Source organism: Denticeps clupeoides, unplaced genomic scaffold (genome assembly GCF_900700375.1).
Source record: "Denticeps clupeoides unplaced genomic scaffold, fDenClu1.1, whole genome shotgun sequence".
NCBI classification, from domain to species: domain Eukaryota; kingdom Metazoa; phylum Chordata; class Actinopteri; order Clupeiformes; family Denticipitidae; genus Denticeps; species Denticeps clupeoides.
In genome coordinates this window covers 1-27,254 of record NW_021629738.1, presented here as the reverse complement: position 1 = coordinate 27,254, position 27,254 = coordinate 1, and the positions used below count along the sequence as shown (strand labels likewise).

Genomic DNA, 27,254 nt, shown 5'->3' with positions numbered 1-27,254 from the left:
ACTGCGGCACGGTCATAATATTACACTGTAGAGGTTGTAATTGACCCTGATCAAGATGTTACATTTATAAACACGCTGAGCATTCACACACACACACACACACACACACACACACACACACACACACACACACATACACACACTCACACAGATCCTCAACAGTGAGGGCAGCACCCTCTTGTGGGACAGGACTAAGTATTCACATCCTCTTCTGGTTTATATAGGTTAAAATGCAGTTTTTTTGCACTGACACATGGAAAGCCTTGAAGCGGAGATGTTTGGAATGCCTTTTGAAAAGTACTTAAATGTATATATGCAATGTGTTAAATGCATGGTCTTGTGTGTATATATTAGTGAACAAATATTAGAACAAAAAATTATTTCAAAAATAATATCTAATACATGTTTGCAATAGTACAGTTTTATTTAATGAATTGCATTTAATACATTGCATATGTGCATTTAATATGATCATTAACTCTTACAGCAGGTGTTACATAACGTATTTGAAGACACAACTCCAGTCAAAAAGTGCTTCCCAAATACATTTACAGCATTTATCAGACGACCTTATCCAGAGCGACTTACAATCAGTAGTTACAGGGACAGTCCCCCTGGAGCAACTCAGGGTTAAGTGTCTTGCTCAGGGACACAATGGAAGTAAGTGGGATTCGAACCCGGGTCATCTGGTTCATAGGCGAGTGTGTTACACACTAGGCTACTACCACCCAAATACAAAATATGGCTCAGAAATTTGCTATAATTATGCACACAAACCAGAAATGCTGCACTATTGTTGTCTGCCATGTCCTCATGTCTCATGAAATTTTTATTGTCTAGACATTAATGGAGGTATATGCAGCTTTTGGTGACAAAGTGCACAGTTAAGTGATGTAAAGTCATGTGTAGCTAGCTACACCACTAACAGGTCAGCAGTAGCCTAGTGTCCAACAAACTGACCCAGAGACTCTTACTACTGCTGCTACCACCACAGTGTCCCTGATCAACACACTAAACGCTATGTTGCTACAGACTCAGTAATTAGATAATGGAAGAAGCTTTGGGTATAAATGTCACCTCAGCGACATCAGATCATGTTGCTGCAACATGCTGCTGCAACACTGGTTCTTTTGCACGTTCAGACATTCATTATATAGTGAACAACGTGTCTCTTTAAGACTTTCATAGCACTAAATAAGCGGTAAATAGAGGTAATAATAGGGGTTTCTGTGCACATCATGTCCGTTTGCCCTGAGAAGCTGGAGAAAGGCAGGAAGTTGCCATCTGCCATCATAAAAGCTCCTCGTCCCAGGTTTATCTAGGACTCGGTGAGTAATCTTGTCAATAGATCAACAGAGCTAATGCAGCGGGAGGGGAAGGGGTAGGCCAGAGAGACCGTAATGAGATTGGCACAGATGACTAGAAGGATACCATGATTAGCTTGCTCTATTCCTCTTGGAAGCATTTAGGGATTTGAGTCCCCAGCAACCTGCCACCAGCTTATTCAAAGTGACGTGGGTTTAATTCTGTCCCCTCGCAGAGAGGGGGCTGCGCTGGCAATGGTGGAATGCGGGGCAGGTGACTTTGGGCAGAAACTCACCATTTGGATATCTGGATCGTTTAATGTTGCTGCTTGTTTGACGTCAAGTTGCATAGACGTTTTAGCGGACCGGTGACTTGATGTTCCCATTTGAGTGTCTCTCAGTGACAAAAACCGACAAAGAATAATAAAAGACATGCGCAGTAGTGCATGCAAAAACCCATAAATCATGTGAGTCTGAAGATTGTTTGACCCCACCTCCGTTAATTGTCATTGCAGTGGGTTGGTGATCTCTTAAATCTATAGTGAATGTAAGGGATGATAATTAGGGAGCTTATTGTGGCTACTGCGTCACAGTGAGGGCCAGGCGAGGCATACTGACCTCTGCGGGCTTATGCCATTACAGCCAGTCCTCCGTCCACACACCCGTTACATAATGCACGACTGGATCTTCTGCAAATGTCCATTTTGCACGGCTGCCCGGCCTGTAATGGGGCAGTTAGTGCAATGCCAGACATTGCCAGAGCTTCCTAGAGACAAAAGACAGGCTCCCCCGGTCGAGGTAAACTGAAGACAGGATGTTCTGGGCTCCATTAAAGAAAAATGTAGGCCAGACTAAATGGCCAAAGTGCTGTGCTGTTCTTAGAGCTTTTTTATCCAAACCAAGTTATCTAAATTGTAATCTACTCTGGGTCACAGCGTGCAAACACAGGGACTTGGCCCACACACCCTGGCGCTCCAATGGTCTCGATTTTAGGGCGAAACCTACAGCTCAAGCTGGTCATTTTGCTCATAGATATCTCCCGCCCTCCATCCCACCCTGACAGAACTGGCCATGCTGGGCCATCACGGTCTTACGGTCTTTCGCAACCTTCACTGTGTGCCCTTGTTAGCTAGGCTAATTGGATTGGCCGGTTCACACAGGAAGATCAGAAAAAAAACCCTGCCCAATCCCAACCTTAGGCATTAGGTTTGTAGTGAGAGGAATTAGAGTGGACCAAGCCTCGGAGCTGAGAGACAGTTCTGTTCACTTGGGTCCAGAGCAACCTGTCTGACGAGGGTGAGCCCGGGAGACCCAAGCCCCTAGAGTTCCTGCCAGCCTGAGCAGTCCACTCTCGGCCCGTCGCCTCGGTGGGAGCACCAGTTTCTCTGTTCTCTTTGTACAGAGACAGCCGGCAAAATTTCATTCCTCGAGGATTTGGACTCTTTGGACGGGGAAGGTGAAGACATGGGAAGTGGAGCGAGCGCCGAGGATAAAGAAATGGCCAAGAAGTCCAAAGAGCTGGAAAAGCAGCTCCAGGAGGACGCCGACAAGGAGGCCAAGACCGTGAAGCTCCTGCTGCTGGGTAAGGAGACAGTCTCCAATTTTAGGGGTCTTGTCCACTGGATCAAGCAAACATTTTTTGGACTTCTCACCAATTTCCAAGCATTTCTAATCTGCATGATATTTTTCTTCAGCTATTTATACATAATTTGCATAATGAAATGAGTGCAATGTTACTTGCTTCAAGAAAAAAAAACTAAAAAATAACAGGAAAGATTAGAGTCACACTTATCCAGGGAAGGATCCTCAGGCAATTAATATCACGTGTCATCTTGGTGAACCTCGTGAAGAGGAGACTGAGGGGTGCCATGGTTTCATTTTATTTACTTTGATCGTCTTTCCATTAAATTGCTGTTTCACACAAACAGACGTTGATGAACTTACAGTGTCATGTTGAAATTAGAGATTTACAGGCACATATATATATATATATATATATGTACACATACATTTTGATTGTCCCAGCTTCTACTCCATCACATTAATCGCGGTGATGTACGTGTAAATGAAGAGCGGGAAAATTTCTTCCCTTTCACTTGAGCCCCTTCGTTTTTCTGAAGGCAAGCTGAGGTGATGACTTCTTAACAGATCACAACCTCGGCTGCATTATGGTACAGTGACAGCGAGGGAGGAAATCCGATTACTGAGGGGTTAAATCCTGGGGCTCACACTGAGCTCATTTTTGGCTCCAGACCTCAAGGTCTAAAAAAAGACTTAAATTGTGTTGGGTGTACATAATATCACCAAAACAAAATCAAATGATCAATTAGAGTATAGATATAACATGGAATGCATCTGTTAAAAAGGCCAAATCAACCAACGACCACAGCATTCAAACCCCCCTGTCTTGTATTGTGTGGGTCCCACCTCTGACTCCTTGAGATATGGACACCATAAGATCTCTAAAGGTGTCCTGGAATCTGGTACTAATAGATGCTCAGCTGGATTGAGAAAGAGGGAATACGTGTACGTGTGCAAGTACCATCGGTACGAATGCTGGACCCAAAGTTTCCCAGCAGAACCAGGGCACCATTTCACTTCCATAGGGCCTCCTGGTGCCATTTCTGGTAAATGACACACATACACTGAACTAAACATGATTCAATGGACCCGGCACGTTCTTCCATGGCAATTACCATTGTACATGGGGTCAGGATGGACACTCTGATTGCCCCATCTGCAAACTTACAAACTGTGATGGACTCTAATGGACCAGTGCTGAAACCTCAGCAGGCTTGTTACACAACCCTGTGGCTGGATCACCCTTCCATTGTCCTTCCTTGGACCAACCACTGCATACCTGGGACACCCCCTTAGACCCCTTGTTTAGAAGATGCTCTGAGCTCATCATCTAGCATCTAACAAACCAGCTTTATTCACTCACATGAACTTCATTTCCAGGTTCAGGAAATTCATATTATTTTATTGTTTTTTTAAATGGCTTATTGGTCAATCAAGAGCAAGCATGTCATAAAAAGAATAAAAACCATAAAAAAACGGCTTTATAGATTAGAATATTAAGACGTGCAATTGCCTTATAAATTAAATCAGTATTTACCCAGACTAACAATATTCACATTTACAATTATAACAATTATAGAAAAATATATTGCCATGTTTGTGAGTGAAACAGACAGCAAAACAGTGCCATAAAGGATCAAGAATGATGCCGATGGATCGTTCTAGAAGGCAGCAGGAAGTCAAGCAGGACTTTTCCTTGCTCCTGCTAATCGTTTTATCGCATTTCATGTTCATTTCACTTTTTCTAATGATCAGAAACCAAACTTCAGGTAGATAGTACCCATTCAACTGCTATAAATATATATATATACACACACACACACATTGCTGTCATTGAAGAAATTCAGATCTTTCATTATTTGTACACTGTGATTGAAACTGATAATGGGAAAAAAATGGCACAGAATGTGACTGGTTTTGCAATCTTACATAGATATTATGGAAATGTTACATGGTCATGAAGATCCTACAAGTGCCAAGTCTCTTAATCCACTGTACACACAGTAATGGGTGTTTAGCAGGGAGGTTAGGCGGGTTGGAAGTGTCGTCCTCCTAATCAGGATGGGGAGTTAAGCCGATGAGCCGTGACGTACGTCTAGTCTAATTGAAGACCTGATCAGTTTTTATGAGACCCCCCCACTCCCCAGAGCATGTCGAAAATATCAGAGCGATGACCTTTTCCACGCGACCACACCGCAGCTTTCGTGTGAGGTTTTAAACCAGTGGCGTCATTTAAATCAAACTGATGAGCTCACGTCCCAGCTAACAACAGCAGACATGCATCAAGTAAACTGGATCAAATAAAGTTTGTTAAGTTGCTAATTCAATTTCTTATTCTTGAAGGTGCTGGTGAGTCGGGGAAGAGCACAATTGTAAAGCAGATGAAGTGAGTACTTGTCTTATTGCTAATTACTTATTTCCCCTTTTATAGATATGCTTGGGGCTTGAAACATTTGGTCCCCAGATGTTACATTAAGGTGCTAATCTTACATTTACATTTACAGCATTTACCAGACGCCCTTATCCAGACCTCAGGGGGACAGTCCCCCCACCCCTGGTAATAAGTGGGGTTTGAACCTGGGTCTTTCTGGTCATCTGGTTCATGTCACCCACTAGGCTACTAGGTCTTAACATGTAGTAACGACTACTGACCACCAAACAAGCGCAGCTCACTTGAACATTTAGAGCTGAAGTTTTGAGTAACTGTCAAAGATTAGAAATTCATGTCATACTATTTACTTTCATTACACAACGTGTGGAATGCATTGCCTCATTGAGAACGAATCTCTCGGCTTTGACCTTTATATTCTCCCTGCCTAGAATTCTTCACCAAGGTGGTTATACGAAAGAAGAGCAAATGGAATTTCGAGCCATCATCTACGGCAACATCCTGCAGTCTATATTGGCCATCATCAGAGGCATGGAAATGCTGGACATCAGCTATGGAGGCACATCAGCGCAGGTTAGCGGTTCACACCGAGCACTCGTAGGCAGGGGTGTGTGGGCCCACAGAGCGTAGCGGCCTAACTGAGGCAAAATGTGCATTCAGGAAGATGGGCAGAAGCTGCAGAACCTGTCCGACTCCACCGAGGAGGGCACCATGCCGACCGAGCTGGCTGACGTCATCAAGAGGTTGTGGAAGGACTCCGGCGTGCAGGCTGCCTTTGACAGAGCCGCCGAGTATCAGCTCAACGACTCCGCTGGATAGTGAGTACACGAGAAAAAAAAAAAAAGCACCCACAATCCTCAGCGGTATCGGGGTGAGTAAAGGCCCAACCCCTCTTTCACAGCTACCTGAACGAGCTGGACAGGATCGCCAAACCGGACTACCTGCCCACGGAGCAGGATGTGCTGCGGTCTCGAGTCAAGACCACCGGCATCATCGAGGAGCAGTTTGGCTGCAAAGAGTTGCACTTCAGGTCAGTCTGGCGCGTCTCCGGCGGCGACGCGGAGGTTTCTTGAAGTCGCCGCGTCTCTAACCGGACCCTTCCTGGTGACCAGGATGTTCGACGTGGGCGGCCAGAGGTCAGAGAGGAAGAAGTGGATCCATTGTTTCGAGGGTGTGACCTGCATCATTTTCTGTGGCGCCCTCAGCGCCTACGACATGGTGCTGGTGGAGGACGATGAAGTGGTGAGTTATATTCCGCTGATAGCATCTTTCCGGGAAAAAAAAATAAGAAGGAGAAGATGGGTATCGGCCCGTCTCCTGATTCACATGAATCCAGCTCACAGGTTTTGCTGTAAGGCTTGGCCGGCTCCTGACTGAGTTCCTCCTCCTCTCTCTTCCCGTTCCGCCCCACAGAACCGCATGCATGAGAGTCTCCATCTATTCAACAGCATCTGCAACCACAGGTTCTTTGCCACCACTTCCATTGTGCTTTTCCTCAACAAGAAAGATCTCTTCCAGGAGAAGATTAAGAAAGTCCACCTGAGTATCTGCTTCCCAGATTATGATGGTAAGTCTGACGGAACCACTTCTTCTTCAGCCACAGTTCAATCTCCCCCACTCAATAAAAGATCTCACATACCGTAAGCATCGCCCTCTCATCTTCACCGAAACCCAGGCCCCAACACGTACGAGGACGCCAGCGGCTACATCAAGTCGCAGTTCGAGGAGCTGAACATGAAGAAGGGCGTGAAGGAGATCTACTCCCACATGACCTGTGCCACAGACACAAAGAACGTCGAGATCGTGTTCAACGCCGTGACAGACATTATCATCAAAGAAAACCTTAAGGACTGCGGCCTGTTCTAAGCACTTAGAACACATGACGGTACGTCCAGATCCTTTTTTTTTTACAGCATTTACCAGACGCCCTTATCCAGAGCGACTTAGAAACAGCAGTGACAGGGACAGTCCCCCCCCTGGAGACACTCAGGGTTAAGTGTCTTGCTCAGGGACACGATGGTAGTAAGTGGGGTTTGAACCTGGGCCTTCTGGTTCATAGGCGAGTGTGTTACCCGCTAGGCCGCTACCTCCCGTGTATCTTCTGTAAAGGACAATCATGATTAGAAAAGGCCCGAATTCGGGTGGCTTTGCTGTGCTGTGATGACGCTCTTCTTCCCCTCGCAGATGCTTCCCTCCTTCCTCCCTCGCCCGAGCAATAGGATTTGTTTGGTTCTGTGCTGAGGGCACAGCAGAGCGACCCGCTGCAGCTGGACCTCCACCCAAGCCCCTGGCCCTCGGACGTCCCCTCTCACGACACCTTTTCGCTGCTCCTTTGCCTGACAGTGAGCTGCGAGTCTCGACTTCAGTTCCTGCGTAGTCCGAAAAACACAAAACCCACATTTTCTTTCTTTATTACTATTATTTTTTTAAAGGCAGAACGGACAAATCTTCACTGAGCGCTAAGAGACACGTCTGGTAATTCGGCTTGTAGACGCCTCCTCATCCTGATCTGTAATTGCTAGAACGATGTGGCCCATTTTTGAAAATCTGCAAGTTGATGTAACTTATTAACACTTGAAGGAAGAAAAAAAAAAAAAGAAACGAAGTAAAGTTATCTGAATAGTCATTTTAATCTGTACAGTGATTAAGCAGTAAATAGTCTTCGTTACCCATTACCAGAACACAGAGTCCCGCAAACCAGAACAGAACTGTTTTTGATGTAATCAGTTAAAACGTGTAAAAAATTATGTTTCTGGGGTCAAACACAGTAGGTGTGCTTTGTAAATAAGAGTAGGCGAATAAAGATTTAATTCCCAAATAATTAAAGCACCGCATGAACAACTCTATATCTATACAAGACTCGTATGAACGAAAGCATGAATGAACAGATATATATTTAAAGGTTTGATGGAAGGAGCTAGAGGCCTGTTGTTCCATTGCGAACCGGAGCTGTAAATCTCTCTTTAACCCTCCTGGCCTGTAAGTGTAGAAAACACGAAATAAAGATGTGCATCAGCTTCACCTCACTGCTCCAGTCTCTCGTTTTTTTACCTCCACCACGTGTGACAGGTCAGATGTACATATATTCACTTGTCTTTACGCGTGGACCACAGAACCTCACGTAACATCTGCATTACGTTGAGAGGAAGCACATAAAGCAAGATTTGGGGATATTTCGTGGGGACATCAGAGATGAGCACCGTTTAAGCAGCGGCTTCGAAAGATAGAGCCACTTTGGCCTGCATGTGGCCTGCAAAAAGGGAGAAAAAAACAAAAATCATGTGAGCATTTTCTGTGTCATTGGCCAGTAGTCATATTAAAATTCTTGTCATTGCATTATTAATTTTTTCTTCCTTTTTCCATAAGAGTGATCCCACAGATGAAGTGTAGCCTGTGCTGGCACTAAAAGTGGGAGAGAAAACTAGGAACAACTGGTCCAATACACAGAGCATTGCTGTAAAATGTCTTATATGTTTGAATATAGTGTATATGTCTAAAAAGGGCTGAAAAACAGCAGTAGTATTTAGTAGTGGCATTGTAACGCCACCATGTCACATCAACTCTGATGAAATTCTGCCCCCTAGTGTACGGTTTTTACACTTTCCAGCTGCCACACTGTACCTTTAAGATGTTACAACTCTCCACATTACCATCCATTATTTTCTTGATATCTAAGATTGTTTATAGGGTTTATGGGAGTTTAACACGTTAATTTGCATTCCAAGCAAAGGGGAACTTTTGTCAGTGTCCGATTTCCTGGTAGGCCGATTACATTGATCAGGGCACTCAAGTCTGGAGCATCTCACATTTACTGCACAGAAATTCCTAAATTGGTTTCACAACCAATCAAAACTTGCAATCGGAGCTCATGCGCAGGTCTCTTCAATCAGCTCCATTTGCACAGGGGCAGTTTCCACATTGACAAGTTTTTTTCATGTGTTAAATGTTAAAATTTTTATTAGAATTTAATGACATCATTCTGAAAATGTACTTATATTACTTAAAATAGCAATTTATTTCTAACTTCGCCCAATTTTAGCCAGAGATTGAATTGAATGCTTTGACAATATTCATGTTCATGTCTATTATTTGATTCTGTCACCCACTATAACCCTATTAAATAATATATCATATTTTAATTAATTAATTAAAATTAATTAATTAATTAATTAATTGCAAAGACTCTGATTAATTACATTTAAAAAAAAAATTTAAATACAGAGGTAATTTGTTACTCAAGGCTACTATATATCATGATGTCGAGCCTTGAGTTACATTATGGACATCATGGGTGGAACACCTGTGTTTCTGCAGTGTGGACTGCAGCGGCTCACCATGGACTGGATCTGGACAACGCAGAAGTCTTGGATGAACATCAAAAAACAAAACCACCTAATTTAATGTAACTGTACATTACATATCAGTCTAATATTACTGTTGCTAATATAACATATTAAAATGGAAACTAACATCAAATGCAAAAGTCAACACAGGTAATTGATATTAATTAAATGAGTCATTAAAATGAGTGAAATGGAATGTCAGTCCTGAATGAACAAAAGTGAAGAACATTGTGCTTTTAATCCCTGAAGTTAAATATATGAAAAAACAAGCAAGAACAAGGCAGCGAGTCAAAATGTGATGCAGTGCTTTAATACATATTAGTGGTCAATTCTCCAAAAGGAACTGAAAGCACCGTTCAGCTGCTTGTCTTTTTGAAAGCTATAAAAGGAACAATAATAAAATCAGATGATCTTCGTGCACCATCGAACAGTGTTGAGAAACTATTCATTCGAACAAAGCCGAACTGTACCGGCTCTGTCCGCGGATCCACCTCCAGGCGCAGTGCAGCCATTTTAATAGGTGGAAGGGCTCACAATCTCTCACACAAGACCGCGGTCGGAACATTGGCAGAACATTCTCTGTACAAAGAGTGAAGGCATGCTACGGGGCCGCAGCGCCCCCGAAAACAGAACACTTATGTCCATTGAAAACGTTCCCTCAAGCACAAACCCGTTGATGTTTGGTCCAATGTAAAATTTTCTCTTTTTTGCTTTAGATGAAAATCCACAGGATTAAGGAGAAAAGGATCAAGTGCGCCTTGAGAAGAACCAAGCAGAGATGCCACGACAGGACTACATTTGAGCAGCAGTCAGCATCAAGGCCATGAGAAAGTCGATCTAGGGTGAAATGTACATGCTGGGCTGTAGTGGATCCTTACATAGAAAATAGCGTTTCATCAAAATGTCACCCATGTATTGTTAGTTGCAAAAAAAAAAAAAAAAAAAAAAAAAAACATCAATCTGTTCTTTTTAGTTATAGTTGGCAATGGCTATTAAAATTTTCTATTGGCGAGCCTGTAAAAAGAACAAAAGAAAGAAAAAGGAGGTTTTAGAGAGTAGCACACAGTTTCTGCCAGATTCTTAAAAAAAAAAAAAAAAAAAGACCAGGTTAGACCAGGTTATTAAAAGAAATATATATTAATAAGTTATCAAACGTGTGAAAACAAATCTAGTCTACTGGCGCGAGTGTGGGGGAAGGGGGAAGTCACAGTTCTTATGGCACAGACAGACACGCCCGCAGGGCGGGGCTAACAGTCTGGGTGGGGTAGTTCAGCCATGCATAGTACCAAGCGAGTCGGCTGCTTGTTATCTGGCAGCTCATCCCCGGTCACCAAAACGCTTTGCTGCATGCGGGATGCCACGTCCCAGGAAATGAAAAACAGAAAAATACGATTTTTAAAATTTATTCCCCCCCCGACAACCTCTGGTGGCTGAACATGGAGGAAAAGCCTCCAGCGTGCGGACCATGCGGAGTTTTAAATGTTCCGTGTGTACAGCCGGGTGATTGTCTCAGTTCTCCCAAATCTTTTCCTACACAGACGTCCCAGAATCCTCGAGGCCTGCAGGTGGGAGGGAACAGATCATTAATACGAGTTGTAACCACGGGCTGACGAACAAGCCACGTAGCGCCAGTCCAACACACCGTTTAAAAGCAGCACGCTCAGTAGTAAAGGCCACATTCCTTCAGGTTGTTCTTGATGATGACGTCGGTGACCGCGTCGAACACGAACTGCACGTTCTTGGTGTCGGTGGCGCAGGTGAAGTGGGTGTAGATCTCCTTGGTGTTTTTCTGCCGGTTCAGGCCCTCGAACTGACACTGGATGTAGGCGGCAGCCTCTTCGTACGTGTTTGAGCCTGAACAGACACAGATTGGCACATGGGAGTTCACCAGAAAGCGAGCATTGAAGAACAACCCTAAAATGAGCGGAACAGTGAACTTTGAAAGGGGTTCTCTGCTCCTGCCCAGCCCCATAAATCCGGTCCGTTTACACAGAGGGACGGCCACTCTTCAACAGAGCCACTCCAGGAGACCCCAGCCTGACCGCCTCACACATCAACAGAGCTCACTGGAAAACGCTGATTCTTAAAACATAGAAACTAATAATGTAAAAAAACAAAAAAAAAAACGATTAAATGATTCAGTGAATTGGATTTTTAAATAAAAAAAAAATGTGTTGGCTCCTGTGAACGTTCCTTCCAATTATTGCTCCATACCTTCCATCCCACTAGAGACACTGGGCACCACGTCTCATTCGTATTAGGCGTGTAGTGTGCCAATGTACACTGTAAAAAGCATTTAAAAAAAATAATAAAACCTGAATGACAAGACAGTGCCGCAAAGCTCATGATGGATCTGAATGCGTTCATCAATAGCGCACGTTCCACAAAAACACAAAACATTTCCTCACCAGGGTATTCCGGGTAGCAGATGGTGAGAGGGCTCCTCTTGACCTTCTCTTCAAACAGGTCCTTCTTGTTGAGGAACAGGATGATGGAGGTGTCCGTGAACCACTTGTTGTTGCAGATGCTGTCAAAGAGCTTCATGCTCTCCAGCATGCGGTTCTGCAGACGGCGCAACAGAACGAACCTTTCATTAGCCCCCGCATCGCGACCCAATCGTTACAGCCCCCCTGGTTGGTCGTCCCAGCTCACCACCGTGATCAAGAAGACCAAAACTGACCTGCCGTCAATATAAAATCATGCGTTCGTGTGTTTGTATGGCAATTACAGAACTGGAAAGGAAGTCCAAAATCCACAACGGATCCGGTCGGTGGTGAACGTGCCAAAGTAGGGTGAGATTCGACACTCATTAAACTAAACGAGCTGGCCGATTTTTACGAGATGTCTGGGAAATGAATGAAGCTTCTGTCGTTTATTCAGACGCGTCCCCGCGTTTACGACTGGATTAATGCAGAGAAATCGGCGTATCGCTGCCCGTATCGTTACAATCTCTACTCATTACGCTCTCTACTGAGGAGATTTGCTCCTCACCATCTCCTCATCTTCTGCCAAGACAAGGTCATAGTCACTGAGGGCCACGCAGAAGATGATTGCGGTGACGCCCTCGAAGCAGTGAATCCACTTCTTCCTCTCGGAGCGCTGTCCCCCCACGTCGAACATCCTGCACGACAGAAGACACGCAACAGAAGGCATCACGATGCTGCAAAGCCCACATATTCCACATCTCTTCACATGTTCCTCTGAGCCCCGAATTACTCTCTATTAACAGCCCATTTACATTTACAGCATTTACCAGACGCCCTTATCCAGAGCGACTTACAGTCAGTAGTTACAGGGACAGCCCCCCCCTGGAGACACTCAGGGTTAAGTGTCTTGCTCAGGGACACAATGGTAGTAAGTGTAGTAGATGTAGTATACGGGCCATGATCACTAAACTCACGGTATTTATGCCTTTCGAAACAAGAAAGACCCACAAAATAGTGCAGGTCGAGACAAACTAGGCAGACAAGTAGCAGCAATGAGTGTATGTGGTATATGATCTGCTATGACAATAATAATAGTGGTAGTGGTACGAAATTATACGATCACCATAACATTAGATTAGGGGGTGGTGGTAGCCTAGTGGTAAACTCACTCGCCTATGAACGAGAAGACCCAGGTTCAAACCCCACTTACTACCATCGTGTCCCTGAGCAGGACACTTAACCCTGAGTGTCTCCAGGGGGGGACTGTCCCTGTAAATACTGATTGTAAGTCGCTCTGGATGAGGGCGTCTGGTAAATGCTGTAAATGTAAAATGTAGATTAAAGATTACGTCGGTACTGACTTGAAGTAGAGCTCCTTGAAGGTGAAGTGCGTTTCCACGATGCCGGTGGTTTTAACTCTGGTCCTCAGCACGTCCTGCTGGGTGGGGATGTAGCTTTGCTGGGATATGCGGTCCAGGTCATTCAGGTAACTGTAGGACACGGGTGAGGATGCAGTGATCAACGCTATAAACTGTTCAAACAGGAATAATTCGGGTTAATCACGATACTCAAACGGTTATATTGACAAGACCCATATTTTTTTTACTGTCTGGCAGCTTTTCATATCTGAGGTGTGAATATTAGTTTTGAGCTGTGATCTTAAATCCGCGGCGTGTGTTCTGACGCCTGGATAAAACAAGCCCGTGCAGAACATCAACACTGAAGGGTCATACGCTGCTGGCCTTCCAGCACCCTGAGACCGGGCCCTGCTGTGAGGATAGGATTTTCCCCATGTAGATTCATATAGTGCAAGAACTTTCTCTGATTGGTCACATTTATCGCCGTGGCAACAACAAAAGTAAACAAAGGAAGCAGGTTTTATATTATATTACATGAATTTACCACTTAAGGAAAATCATACATTTTGAAAATGTGGCGCGGTTCCGTCTCGAAAACAACATGCTGATGCACTGGAGTCGCCGAAGGCGATTAACCAGACAACACAGGAGGTGGCGTACATTAATCATACGTAACTGTGAGAACAACATCAAAGTGTAGCCATAATTCACCGTTGTCAAATTATGCGGCAGCGTTTGATCGTGTTTTGGGTCGGTACGTGTTCTCACCAGGAGGACCGTACCAGAGTTCGCGAAACGATTCTTATAGCTAACTATGAAAGCACCCTAAAACGTGGGTTGTGGGATAATCCTTCACGTCAGGCCTGAGAGGTCGTGTGTGGATGTGGGTTTTAAGCTCTGGATTCCCCTGCTGATATTATTTGGACTGAACTCCCTGGTGAATCGTCAAAGCAAGAGGAAGAAAAATCTGAAAATCCACATGTTCACACAAGACCCAGGAATGCAAGATCCACCTTGCTCAGGGACAGGAAAAACAGCGTCGCCTTACTATGAGGCGGAGTCGTTGAGCTGGTACTCTCTGGAGCGGTTGAAGCAGGCCTGCACACCGCCGTCCACCCACAGCCTGCGGATGACCCCGGCCAGCTCCGCCGACATCACGCCCTCTTCCGCCGTGCCCGCCAGGACAAACAGCTGCCGGGCATCGTCCTGGACCACCACACAGAGAGTTCGGGAAACAAACGGGAGACCCCGAGCTTCCAGTCAGAGCAGCTTTCAACACAAACAGACTACAAATGGCAGACAAGCAGCCTGACTCCAGATGTGCAAAAAAGACTGTTTATTAGTTCAGGAATGACCGGAGATGACCCTGCACTGAAAGACAAGATGTCCAAAAACATATGGTTGGTCTTAAAGGTGCAATGTGTACGATCTGACCACCGGGATATTTCACACTCCACCCACTAGGGGGCAGTATTAAAAAAAAAGTGAAGTTATTGTCACTTGTGATACACAGCAGCATAGCACACGGTTCACACAGTGAAATTTGTCCTCTGCATTTAACCCATCACCCTGAGTGAGCAGTGGGCAGCCATGACAGGCGCCCGGGGAGCAGTGTGTGGGGACGGCACTTTGCTCAGTGGCATAAAATGCGCTTTTGCCTCCTCTTGTTTTTTTTTTGCCACTATTGACCTTTGCTCTGTTCATAGTGCAGGTTTCTGCTGCTTTCTGGGGGGGGCTTTAAGACTATTCTCCAGTTTATATCAAATGGCCTTGAGAAGGTGGTCCTGTCACAGCCGCAGTCATTCTTCCATGTAAAAACACCTCCACACTGTTAAAGCTTCTTAATCTTTTATAAATTGCTGAATGCTGAGTTTCTGCTGCCTGTGTGTGTTTAGGTTTAGCTGTCAATCAACAAAGTCAACATTAGAGGCTTTGCTTTCGATTAGTTTACATCATGGATATTTGAGAGGATTGGTGGATTTCATCCCAAGGCCATCTTAATAGCGGTGTTCCTCAGACGTCAATCTTTAGTCCGGTTTTGTTTGACCTTTATAAGTTTGGAGGATTAAAGCACAGCATGTTCTTCTGCAGAAAACTTATTTCTCTCTCAAAAACAAATCTCTACTGTGTCTCTTGCTGAGGACATTAAGAATATAGATCATGCTTTTTGGCCTCTCCAACACACTCTAGTAACAACATGCTCCCTTTCTGCCAAAGATAAACACTGTTATTAACTTCAGCTGACAAAATGTCGGCAATTCGATAAAAAAATTCCAAATTAACTCATTTGCTGCAACACCTAAGTACGTAATTTCTTACGTCTTGTGCAGGCTTGGCTCACACGGCCAAATTCAAGTGATGTGTGCTGACAACCGGGCGGTTAAGCAACAAACACGTACTGCTCTGGCGGCATCTCCGAAGTCGATCTTCAGTCGGGCCCATGGCCCTGATGATGGCAATGATGGACTGGATGGTGTTGCTGTACACCACCACCTTGTACTGTTGCACTCTTCTTCTGAATACCATCTTCGTGGATGATCCTTAGACAAAGGAATAAAGAACTGATCAGGATGGTAAAGCTACAGAATTATAAACACTGTTCAAGGTTAATGTTAAGGTGTATAAATTAACCTATTTTCATGACCATTTCCGTTGGTAGATTCTCACTGAAGGCATCAAAACTCCACATGTGTTCATTCATAGTTATGTACTTAACAAAAAGTGGAGATCTGACCTCCACAGTCACCGGACCTGAACCCAATCCAGATGGTTTGGGGTGAGCTGGACCAACAAGTGCTAAACACCTCTGGGAACTCCTTCAAGACTGTTGGAGAAGCATTTCAGGTGACGACCTCTTGAAGCTCATCGAGAGAATGCCAAGAGTGTGCAAAGCAGTAATCAGAGCAAAGAAACTAGAATATAAAACATGTTTTCACTTATTTCACCTTTTTTTGTTAAGTACAGAACTCCACATGTGTTCATTCATAGTTTTGATGCCTTCAGTGAGAATCTACCAACGTAAATGCTCATGAAAATAAAGAAAACACATCGAATAAGAAGGTATCCAAACTTTTGGCCTGTACTGTATGTTTGTGTGCGTATGCATGAATGAACATATTTTTGTTCTATTTATCTTTATTATGCTCTCTCCTTAGTTAATGCACTGTTGTAGAAGGTGCAATGATAGTTTATGCACTACACAAAAATAAAACCACCAGGCCAAATTGTGAAAAGAAAACTTACTTCATCTGCTTCACTATCGTGCTTTTCCCCGACTCCCCAGCACCTGGAGATTAAAAAAAATAAAATAAATCAAGAGGCGATAATAACCCAGAGCCAGGCCTATGTATCCTCTGGCCAATCACAAGCCCTTCAGGAGGCTGCTACGTGATGAATGGCGCCTTTCAACTTCTCCTTCCAACATCACAAGCCCAGCAGGAACACGGGCGCAAACCTTTCTGTTTAAAGTTTCTTTTTTTTTTTTTTTTTTTATTATTTCAGGGCAGATTAAATGTCATGTAGATGAAAGGTCGGCCTGACGCAGCCATCCTGGGTCCGGCGCTCTGCAGGCACAAATATTTTACCGAGCCATTCAGGGCTGGAATCAGGAGTCGATGTGGAAATGAGCGGAGTTTGGAAGAGAAAAACACACACACACACACACACACACACACTTCCTACATTGTTCTAGCTTTCTGAAATCACACAGATCATCTTCAGGGCAACACTGCAGCAGGAACCAGTATCCTGCTACTGACATTCTCGTGGCCCCCCCTCCCGGTATCTCCAGAGCAGAACCACAGAAATTCCCAACCAGCGAGATCAGATGCGTACTGAATTCTTGCGGCCCACGCTGTAGGCCAAAAAGGCATGACATTTTTTCCCCAGCTGCGGCTCAAGAGAGAGAAGGTTAATGAGGGATCCAGCGGTAGTGAAGGAAGAACAACCAGAACTGTACCGGAGAAGGTAGCAGCCTGGTGGGTTCAGCACGCTCACGTATGAACCAGAATGACCACAAAGGCCCAAGTTCGAACCCCGTTTACTACCATCGCGTCCATCTCTCTGGTGGTAGCCTAGTGGGTAACACACTCGCCTGTGAACCAGAAGGCCCAGGTTCGAACCCCGCTTTACTACCTACCATCGCGTCCATCTCTCTGGTGGTAGCCTAGTGGGTAACACACTCGCTTGTGAACCTGAAGGCTCAGGTTCGAACCCCGCTTACTACCATCGTGTCCATCTCTCTGGTGGTAGCCTAGTGGGGTAACACACTCGCTTGTGAACCTGAAGGCTCAGGTTGAACCCCGCTTACTACCATCGTGTCCATCTCTCTGGTGGTAGCCTAGTGGGTAACACACCCGCCTGTGAACCTGAAGGTCCAGGTTCGAACCCCGCTTACTACCATCGCGTCCATCTCTCTGGTGGTAGCCTAGTGGGTAACACACTCGCTTGTGAACCTGAAGGCTCAGGTTCGAACCCCGCTTACTACCATCGTGTCCATCTCTCTGGTGGTAGCCTAGTGGGTAACACACCCGCCTGTGAACCAGAAGGTCCAGGTTTGAACCCCGCTTACTACCATCGTGTCCCATCTCTCTGGTGGTAGCCTAGTGGGTAACACACTCGCTTGTGAACCTGAAGGCTCAGGTTTGAACCCCGCTTACTACCATCGTGTCCATCTCTCTGGTGGTAGCCTAGTGGGTAACACACCCGCCTGTGAACCAGAAGGTCCAGGGTTCGAACCCCGCTTACTACCATCGCGTCCATCTCTCTGGTGGTAGCCTAGTGGGTAACACACTCGCTTGTGAGCCTGAAGGCTCAGGTTCGAACCCCGCTTACTACCATCGTGTCCATCTCTCTGGTGGTAGCCTAGTGGGTAACACACCCGCCTGTGAACCAGAAGGTCCAGGTTCGAACCCCGCTTACTACCATCGCGTCCATCTCTCTGGTGGTAGCCTAGTGGGTAACACACTCGCTTGTGAACCTGAAGGCCCAGGTTCGAACCCCGCTTACTACCATCGCGTCCGTCTCTGGATAAGACTGATAAAGACCTTGAATGTAGATGTGGTGCCACCGCACCGAGGTTCCTGGAAAAAGGAAGAAACTGTGAGGAAGGGGGGAGGGCGCCAACGTGCACACAGCCGTGAAGAAACGGAGCTGACAGTGCTCAGGTTCCCTCACCAGCGTCAGGAGGATCATCTGCATTTATAACAAAACCGATAGACTGTCAGAAGGGCTGTTACGCATCTCCATGGGAACTGTTACGAGCGCTGCGTTGGAAAAGGAGCGCCACGGCATGCCGCCGCATTAGCATTCTGGGGGGGGGGGGGGCTGAAGAATGAGTTCCACAAGAACCGCTCATCTCGGTCCTCTGGGTAAACTTGGCAAGTCTCGCCACATTTCAGTCCCGCCCCCTCAGCACAAGAAGACCCCTCCCCTTTTTAATGAATGAAAAAAACACACACAAAAAATAAAATTCCATCCAATTTTACTACAGAACGCAGAACGTTCCCCACCAGCTATGAAGCAGGCGTGTGCAGGGCAGTGGCGGGACAAGATTGATATGAGGAAATACAACCGCCAGAGAGGAGGAAGTGGCTTCGCACGTCGAGTTACGAAACGTTACGAGGCGCCGCTGTTGCGACAGACCCCCAGATCCCTCGCCTCTTTCAGCCAGGTCAGCGCTGCCCCGCAGGAGGACATGTTTCATTAGGCCCGCTGAATAGAGTTCCCGCCGCCCAAGCACGGCGGCTTTACGGAGTTTGCAGAAGCCGCTCCGTCCAGCTCTGTTCCAACACCAACAAAAGGGAAGCAGCCGTGCCGGGAAACCTGCTTTAAAAATGCTCCATTTTCCTCCCTCTGAGATCCTACGGCAGAACTGCTGGTATGACACAGCAGTACATTTCACAACTCTTACAGCAGACAATAAACTAGCCATTTCACACAAGCTGCACACCTTCATGCACCACAAGAGCTGTTAACAGGATAATAAGTTCACCTCATGTCCGACAAGAAGACAAAAAGATGACTAACATTTCACAAGCGCGTCACATCAAAAGACACCCACAGCTGAAACCAGAATAGTCCCAGACAATAACTTCATTTTTACAACCACTGCATGTGTCTAGGCCCGGTGACCATCATCTAGTTGGAGCCCAGTGACCATCACCTCGTTAGAGCCCGGTGACCATCATCTCGTTAGAGCCCGGTGACCATCATCTCGTTAGAGCCCGGTGACCATCATCTCGTTAGGAGCCCGTGACCATCATCTCGTTAGAGCCCGGTGACCATCATCTAGTTGGAGCCCAGTGACCATCATCTCGTTAAGAGTCCGGGGACAACCATCTCGTTAAGAGTCCGGTGACAATCATCGCGTTAGAGCCTGGTTACAATCATCTCGTTAAGAGTCCGGTGACAACCATCTCGTTAGAGCCTGGTGACAACCATCTCGTTAAGAGTCCGGTGACAACCTCTCGTTAAGAGTCCGGTGACCATCATCTCGTTAGAGCCCGGTTACAAATCATCTCGTTAGAGCCCGGTTACAATCATCTCGTTAGAGCCCGGTTACAATCATCTCGTTAGAGCCCGGTGACAATCATCTCGTTAGAGCCCGGTTACAATCATCTTGCTAGAGCCGGTTACAATCATCTCGTTAGTCCATCATCTCGTTAGAGCCTGGTTACAATCATCTCGTTACAGCCAGGTGACCATCGTTCCTAGTTACAGCCAGGTGACCATCGTCACTAGTTACAGCCCGGTGACCATCGTCCTAGTCTCCCGGTGACCCATCGTCCTAGTTACAGTAGCCGGTGACCATCGTCCCTAGTTACAAAGCCCGGTGACCATCGTCCTATTTCAGCCCGTGACCATCGTCTCGTACACACAACAGCCCGGTGACCATCGTATCGTTACAGCCAGGTGACCATCGTCTCGTTACAAGCCAGTGACCATCGTCTCGTTACAGCCAGGTGACATCATCCTAGTTACAGCCCGTTGACCATCATCCTAGTTACAGCCCGGTGACCATCGTCTCGTTACAGCCAGGTGACCATCGTCTCGTTACAGCCAGGTGACCATCATCTCGTTAGAGCCCGGTTACAATCATCTTGCTAGAGCCCGTTACAATCATCTTGCTATAGCCCGGTTACAATCATCTCGTTAGGTCCATCATCTCGTTAGAGCCTGGTTACAATCATCTTGTTAAGCCCGGTGACAATCATCTCGTTACAGCCCGGTGACCATCATCCTAGTTACAGCCCGGTGACCATCGTCTCGTTAGCAGCCAGGTTGACCATCGTCCTCGTTACAGCCAGTACCATGCATGCCTAGTTACAGCCCGGTGACCATCATCCTAGTTACAGCCCGGTGACCATTGTCTCGTTACAGCCCGGTGACCATTGTCTCGTTACAGCCAGGTGACCATCGTCTCGTTACAGCCAGGTGACCATCGTCCTAGTTACAGCCAGGTGACCATCGTCCTAGTTACAGCCAGGTGACCATCGTCTCGTTACAGCCCGGTGACCATCATCCTAGTTACAGCCAGGTGACCATCATCCTAGTTACAGCCAGGTGACCATCGTCTCGTTACAGCCAGGTGACCATCGTCTCGTTACAGCCAGGTGACCATCATCCTAGTTACAGCCCGGTGACCATCATCCTAGTTACAGCCAGGTGACCATCATCCTAGTTACAGCCAGGTGACCATAGTCTCGTTACAGCCAGGTGACCATCGTCTCGTTACAGCCAGGTGACCATCATCCTAGTTACAGCCTGGTGACCATCATCCTAGTTACAGCCCGGTGACCATCGTCTCGTTACAGCCCGGTGACCATCGTCTCGTTACAGCCCGGTGACCATCGTCTCGTTACAGCCCGGTGACCATCGTATCGTTACAGCCAGGTGACCATCGTCTCGTTACAGCCAGGTGACCATCATCCTAGTTACAGCCAGGTGACCATCGTCTCGTTACAGCCAGGTGACCATCATCCTAGTTACAGCCAGGTGACCATCATTCTAGTTACAGCCAGGTGACCATCGTCTCGTTACAGCCCGGTGACCATCATCCTAGTTACAGCCAGGTGACCATCGTCCTCGTTACACCGCAGGTGACCATCGTCTCGTTAAAGCCCGGTGACCATCGTCTCGTTACAGCCAGGTGACCATCGTCTCGTTAAAGCCCGGTGACCATCGTCTCGTTACAGCCTGGTGACCATCGTCCTAGTTACAGCCCGGTGACCATCGTCTCGTTACAAGCCCAGTGACCATCGTCTCGTTAAAACCCTGGTAAAAAGTCTTCCTGCATAGCAGCCCGCCAGTAAACGTCCATGGTTCTGGCAGAACCAAACACCGTGTTAGATCGGTGTTAAAACGGACGCCGCATGCAACGCTCTGAAGAGCCCGGAGAACGTGCTGGAACGCAGCAGCAACGCAGCCCAACCTATCCAGACCGAGAAATGGTGGAACAACAGTGCGTTCCCAGTTCTGGGGAAACTTCTTGTTCTGTTCTCTCTCTCTCTCACCGAGCAGGAGCAGCTTGACCTCCCGGGACGCCTTCTCTCCGTCTTCCCGCAGATTCCGGTCGATCATTTTACTCCTCTCCACCGCCGCCTTGTCCTCGGCGCTCAGCGTGCAGCCCATCTTAATTCCGCCTTTTTTAAAAACACCGACGGTGGACCCGGCAGCAGGAACGGACGCTTCTCCGGACCGGGAGGAGCGCGGGGGGGACGCGGGGAAGGCGGCGGGGGGGGGACGGCAGGCGGCGCCACTTCCCACGTGGGAGAGGCAGCTTCACGCCGAGAGCCACGACGCGTCCGATTCGGCGCTCGCCGTCACGCCGCAGCCATCGAGGGGCTTGTTAGCACGACGAGCTAACGGGCAGGAATTCCGAGAGAGGGGGGGGACCCTCCGGAGGTCAGGGGTCAGTCTGCGGGACAGGGGGGGTCTGGCTGAGGCTGAGAAAGTTCCTGATGCCGCTGCGAGAAAAATGCAGAAATGCCGTAAAAAAAAAAAAGAGGGATGTGGTGATGGTGGGGGGTTCTGGGAAATGTAGTCCGAATTCAGGAAACGGAATAACTAATTAACTCTCAATTCATTACACGTACGTAATTATCTGTACATGCCTATAATAACCGAGGATTTATATCGTTGTGTCTGTACATAGTTGAATAATATTAAGAAAGTGATACCATGGCACCTTGGCGGATTGGTATTCGAACCGGCAACCTTCTGATTTATGGGGCCGCTTCCTTAACTGCTCGGCGGCCACTGCCCGTAAAATATTACTAGCAGAGGATGGTTTCGATCCATCGACCTCTGGGTTATGGGCCCCGCGTGCTTCCGCTGCGCCACTCTGCTGACCAAAAAGACTGCTGAGACCCGGATTCGAACCGGGGATTCTGCAGCCACAACGCAGAGTACGAACCACTATCGCTCCACTGGCCCTGCTGTCAAAATAGAAAACTACTGTTAATTATCCAAGCGACATGTTGCTCGTAGTTGTGGTGTGAAGCCTGAGCGGGGGACCGTTTTGCCTACACTGGATATTCCGGCGCAGTGTTTCCAGCACGCCTGACATCGTCAGATGAAGATGATGGCGGAGGGTGCGGCATCGTTACCCCCCCCGAAGTGACGTTTAAAAACGCTCTTCCTGTGATATATGCATCCGGCGTGGAAGGCCCAAAAATAACACCGTCCGTGCCGCTTTCATCCTTGAAAGGTCAGACTGTTGAACCGCCCTGCCGGGGACTTCTCGCACGGACAGGACATCAAAGTACATGAGTCACTCGATCTGCTGTGTGTGTTTGTGTGAGAGAGGGACTACATGAACAGGCCGCGTGTCTCCGAGACGTTTCTAAACGCTGCGATCGCCGGCCCTCTGTAAACCTCTCGTGATGCCAGCTGTACGTCTGGCCAGCCGGGGCACCTGTGGGAAAGGCGCATGACTCCTTGCGCTGCGGCCGTGGGTTCGAGGCAGCTGGGGTCATGCGACCTGGACCGAGGTCAACGCGCGACGAAGAAGAGCTCCTGGGAGTAAAGCTGTAAAAATGGATCAAGTTTCAGAATCATTTCAAAACGACCGAACTGAATCGAATCATTTAGTTTCTAATCCAAACAAATAAAGTGTAGTGATTGTCACATGTGATACACACGGTGCACACAGTGAAATTTGTCCCCTGCATTTAACCCATCACCCTTGGTGAGCAGTGGGCAGCCATGACAGGCACCCGGGCAGCAGTGTGTGGGGATCGTGAGCAGTGTGTTGCTCAGTGGCACCTGGCGGATCGGGATTCGAACCGGCAACCTTCTGATTACGGGGTCGCTTCCTTAAGCGCTAGGGCCACCCACCGCCCCATAAATCTCAGTAGCAATCATAGAGGAAAAAAAAAAAACTCCACTCCAAATGTCACCACACCGCCCTTCATCTGCTCCTTCTCTACCTTCCTTTCACCTGCTAACCACCAGCAGAGCCGCTGGCCATACATAAATATCAGATTTATTATTTATAATGTGGCCCAGAACAACAAAACACGCACACTTTGTTTTCTCTTTGTATTTTAAATAAGGAACATTCAACCTAGAGGGATACACATTGTCAGGGACCACAAAGGTTAGAGGTCAAAAAATAGTAATCATTTTTAGATCAAGGTTTCGATGTTCATCAAGCTTTACATCTTTTGCGGTATAGCCCGAGCACGGAATTGTGGAATATCTGAGCATTAATGTCGTTCTGTTTTCAACCATCCGCGGTACATCACACTGTTTTCTGACAACACACAGTTTTAGAACTAAAACCCTGTTCAGCAGGGCTGACTTGGGGCAGGCCATTAATAATCATTAATAATAAACGTTACAAATAAATATTTCAATATGATATTGAATACAAAATATGCATTACGTCTTCATTCTATTCGTACAAATGAACACAGTGGTTGTTTGCTGCTCAGTAGGTTCCAACTTTGGCCATTTGTTCTCTATATTTTAATGGCATCTGGCTCATTGCCCCTGGTTTGGATCTCGTCGTAATAGTTCCAACTGAAAAACAAGAGTCACCTCTAAAGTCATTAAAGAAGATAATTTGAAACATCATGTTCCTCTCCACAAAAAAAAAAGGTTCTTTCTTCACGTAGGTTTTCCCAAAAACCTTCCAATGGACATTTAAAAAAACAAAAAAAAAAAAAAAAAACAGCTCTCACACAGGGCAACGCGCTGAGATCATGTGATTGAAAGGAATGTGTGCGATGCCGTTTCATCATTATTATTGTTGATCGTGCATATGTTGACTTGGAGGGTAAAAAACTCTCCACTCTCCGCTGCCACGGTGAAATGTAGTCACAACAAGCCCGGCTGCTTGTGGCAAAACATGGTTGTACCATGTTTTTTTGTTTTTTTTTGTTTTTTTTCTTTCGCAGGTTTCACCTGTAAACACCAAGGGTGTGAATTCAGCTGAAATTATTCCCTCTGCTGTCACGCCACGTTATTCTGTTGCCAGTGATGCTGATGGTCATGTAAGAGCGAAGCCAGGAGGCCCAGTCCGGCCCATTTCTTCAAATCTCAGTGTCACTATGCTACTAGAGGGCGTTTTGTGTGCTCGTTGTGTGCACACGGTGGCACAACGAAATGCTTTTTAACCATCACCCTGAGTGAGCAGTTGTGCGCGGCCATGACAGGCGCCCGGGGAGCAGTGTGTGGGGACGGTGCTTTTGCTCAGTGCACCTTGGCGGGTCGGGATTCGAACCGGCAACCTTCTGATTACGGGGCGCTTCCTTAACCGCTAGGCCACCGCTGCCCCAAAATAAGTCCTTCGAGCGGAACATCTTCAGTGGGCCCTGCTGTGACTATTAACTGAATAAAAGATACCAATTCGTTCTGGGTGGAGTGCCGTGGTTGTAAATACGTCCAACGGCAGCTTCGATTTCAAATCTTAAATAAAACGTGTTAACCAGATTGAATGTGTTAATTAGGATGCTCCCAGCCTTCCGGAGGAATTTGCACCCGTTTTTCTCGCTGGTGTTGGAAGGTTGTCTCTGCCTGCGTAGAGGAACCTTCTTCAGGGTTCCTGACTGCTCTGCGTTTTTACTTTTATATGTATAACACTGCAATAAGAATTTCAATGTCTCAAACACACTCATACCTACAGACAGTTAACAGTTGGCCATTCCTCTAGCGAGCATGTGCTTGGATGGCAGGGAGGAAACCGGAGACCCAAAAATGGGGAGAACATGGAAACAACCAACTCACGACCTTGGAGGTGTGACGCCATGCATTAACCATGCCACATGTACTGTTCCTCTGTAGCTTTATTAAATAAAGTTATGCCTGGATATTCTTGACCGGGTTTGATTGTCAAGTGCAATTACAGAAAATAACAGTACGACCCTGAGTCCAGAGACAGAAAAAAACTTCACTCATGGCTTTTTTTATACACAGTCGCAACATTTCTTAAACAGTTTCTTGTAGATTAATTAAAAACAGACACGAAGAGGCGTGGCATTCACTAGTGCTCGGGCAGTGTCCTGCGGCAGTTTTCGGATTTGTTGAGATCGTTATTCAGGTGCTGTTGCTCTGTGAACTCGGACGTCTCCTCTGCTATCTGGCCCGGGATGTGGAACTCGACAGAAGGCCTCTGTAGGCACCTCGTGGTCTGCAGTGCCTGAGTGGAGAGGCCCGTCGTTCCTCTCCGGGCGCAAGTTCCGTGGCTCCAGATTGCAGCCGGTGCCCTGGAGGAACTGCAGGAAGTTCTCCTCGATGGACGCCTCGCGGCTCGGCAGCTGATCTTCCTCGCGTGGCCTGCTCCGCTTAAAGAGACAGGCCAGATGCCTGGCCAGCCCCTCCCTGATCTGCCGGTTCAGGCAGCCGTAGAAGATGGGGTTAGAGGTTGAAGCAGAAGTATCCAATCCATGTCACCGCGTCCTCCAGACGAGCCAGCGAAGCAGGAGTGGAGGACACCAAGGCTGAGTAGATGTGAATGAGAAGTAAGGGCAGCCAGCAGCATAGGAACTGGCCGCCGACTGCGACCAGGACCACGGCTGCTTACCACCCCCGAAAGTCCTCTGCGGGGTTGGTCCGGGAGCCGACCCAGGCTGGCCACCATGCTGGAGTGGCTGCTGAGGACCCTGAGCGTTTGCCGCGGCTGCGTCCGCCCACGTGGGCAGCGGCCCTTGCTGCATGGCGGCCACTCGCGCCACCTTGAACATGTTGCAGGTAGACCACCAGGATGATGAGAACGGGGCACAGGAAGTACATGAGCGTGAAGAGCACGCGAAAACCAGGGCAGGGGATGCCGCCGTCCGTCCAGTGCAGGAGCAGCGCTTCTGTCCAGGGATGTCAACTTGTCCAGCACCTCTGTCCACTTGGAGCATCCAGCCCACCAGGGGAAAGGCCGACATGAGGATGGCTTTTATCCATATTCCCACCAGCACAGTGACCACCAGGCCCACTGTCATCTTCACCTCGTAGCGCATGGGGTGCACCACGTAGTAGTAGCGCTCCACGTTGACGGCGGATATGGTGAGTATGGTGGCGCTCACCAGCCCCACGCTCAGGCAGAGGTAGGCCCCGGCAGACGGCGTCGCTGAAGAAGGCCTGCTCGGAGAGCATGCCCATGGGCATCAGGACCAGAGCGGCCAGCAGGTCCACGAGGCACAGGTGGAACACGAAGACGACTTGCGCAGCTGCGGCGTGCACGCGATGACCGCCATGATGGCCAAGTTGCCCACGATGGCCAGCAGGTCCATGAGGAGCATGGCGCCGAGGCCTAGCGACTGGGCGACGGCCCCGTTGGCATGCAGAGCTGCTTCAGAAGCGTTGATCTGAGGAAATGAGGGGAGCCCGTGGCTGGAGCGTGAGGCGTTCCACACCGC

At 47.4% G+C, this 27,254-nt stretch overlaps 1 protein-coding gene, 1 non-coding gene and 2 pseudogenes across 2 annotated transcripts; 1 reads left to right on the top strand and 3 right to left on the bottom strand.

Moving 5' to 3' along the window:
- The first annotated feature begins 2,514 nt into the window (after nucleotides 1-2,514).
- On the top strand, nucleotides 2,515-8,300 carry LOC114773139 (guanine nucleotide-binding protein G(t) subunit alpha-2-like). The gene is made up of 9 exons (XM_028965670.1): nucleotides 2,515-2,886; nucleotides 5,229-5,271; nucleotides 5,706-5,847; nucleotides 5,935-6,092; nucleotides 6,176-6,304; nucleotides 6,387-6,516; nucleotides 6,688-6,841; nucleotides 6,950-7,159; nucleotides 7,459-8,300. The coding sequence occupies exons 1-8, from the start codon at nucleotides 2,769-2,771 to the stop codon at nucleotides 7,138-7,140; spliced, it is 1,065 nt and encodes a 354-aa protein (XP_028821503.1). The 5' UTR covers nucleotides 2,515-2,768; the 3' UTR covers nucleotides 7,141-7,159; nucleotides 7,459-8,300.
- Nucleotides 8,301-11,004: 2,704 nt separating this feature from the next.
- Nucleotides 11,005-22,294, bottom strand: LOC114773138 (guanine nucleotide-binding protein G(k) subunit alpha-like; annotated as a pseudogene).
- Nucleotides 22,295-22,677: 383 nt separating this feature from the next.
- On the bottom strand, nucleotides 22,678-22,749 carry trnam-cau (transfer RNA methionine (anticodon CAU)). The gene has a single exon. It is a non-coding gene; the product is annotated as a tRNA-Met (tRNA).
- A 3,138-nt stretch (nucleotides 22,750-25,887) lies between these two features.
- Nucleotides 25,888-27,203, bottom strand: LOC114773149 (G-protein coupled receptor 61-like; annotated as a pseudogene).
- Nucleotides 27,204-27,254: the final 51 nt, after the last annotated feature.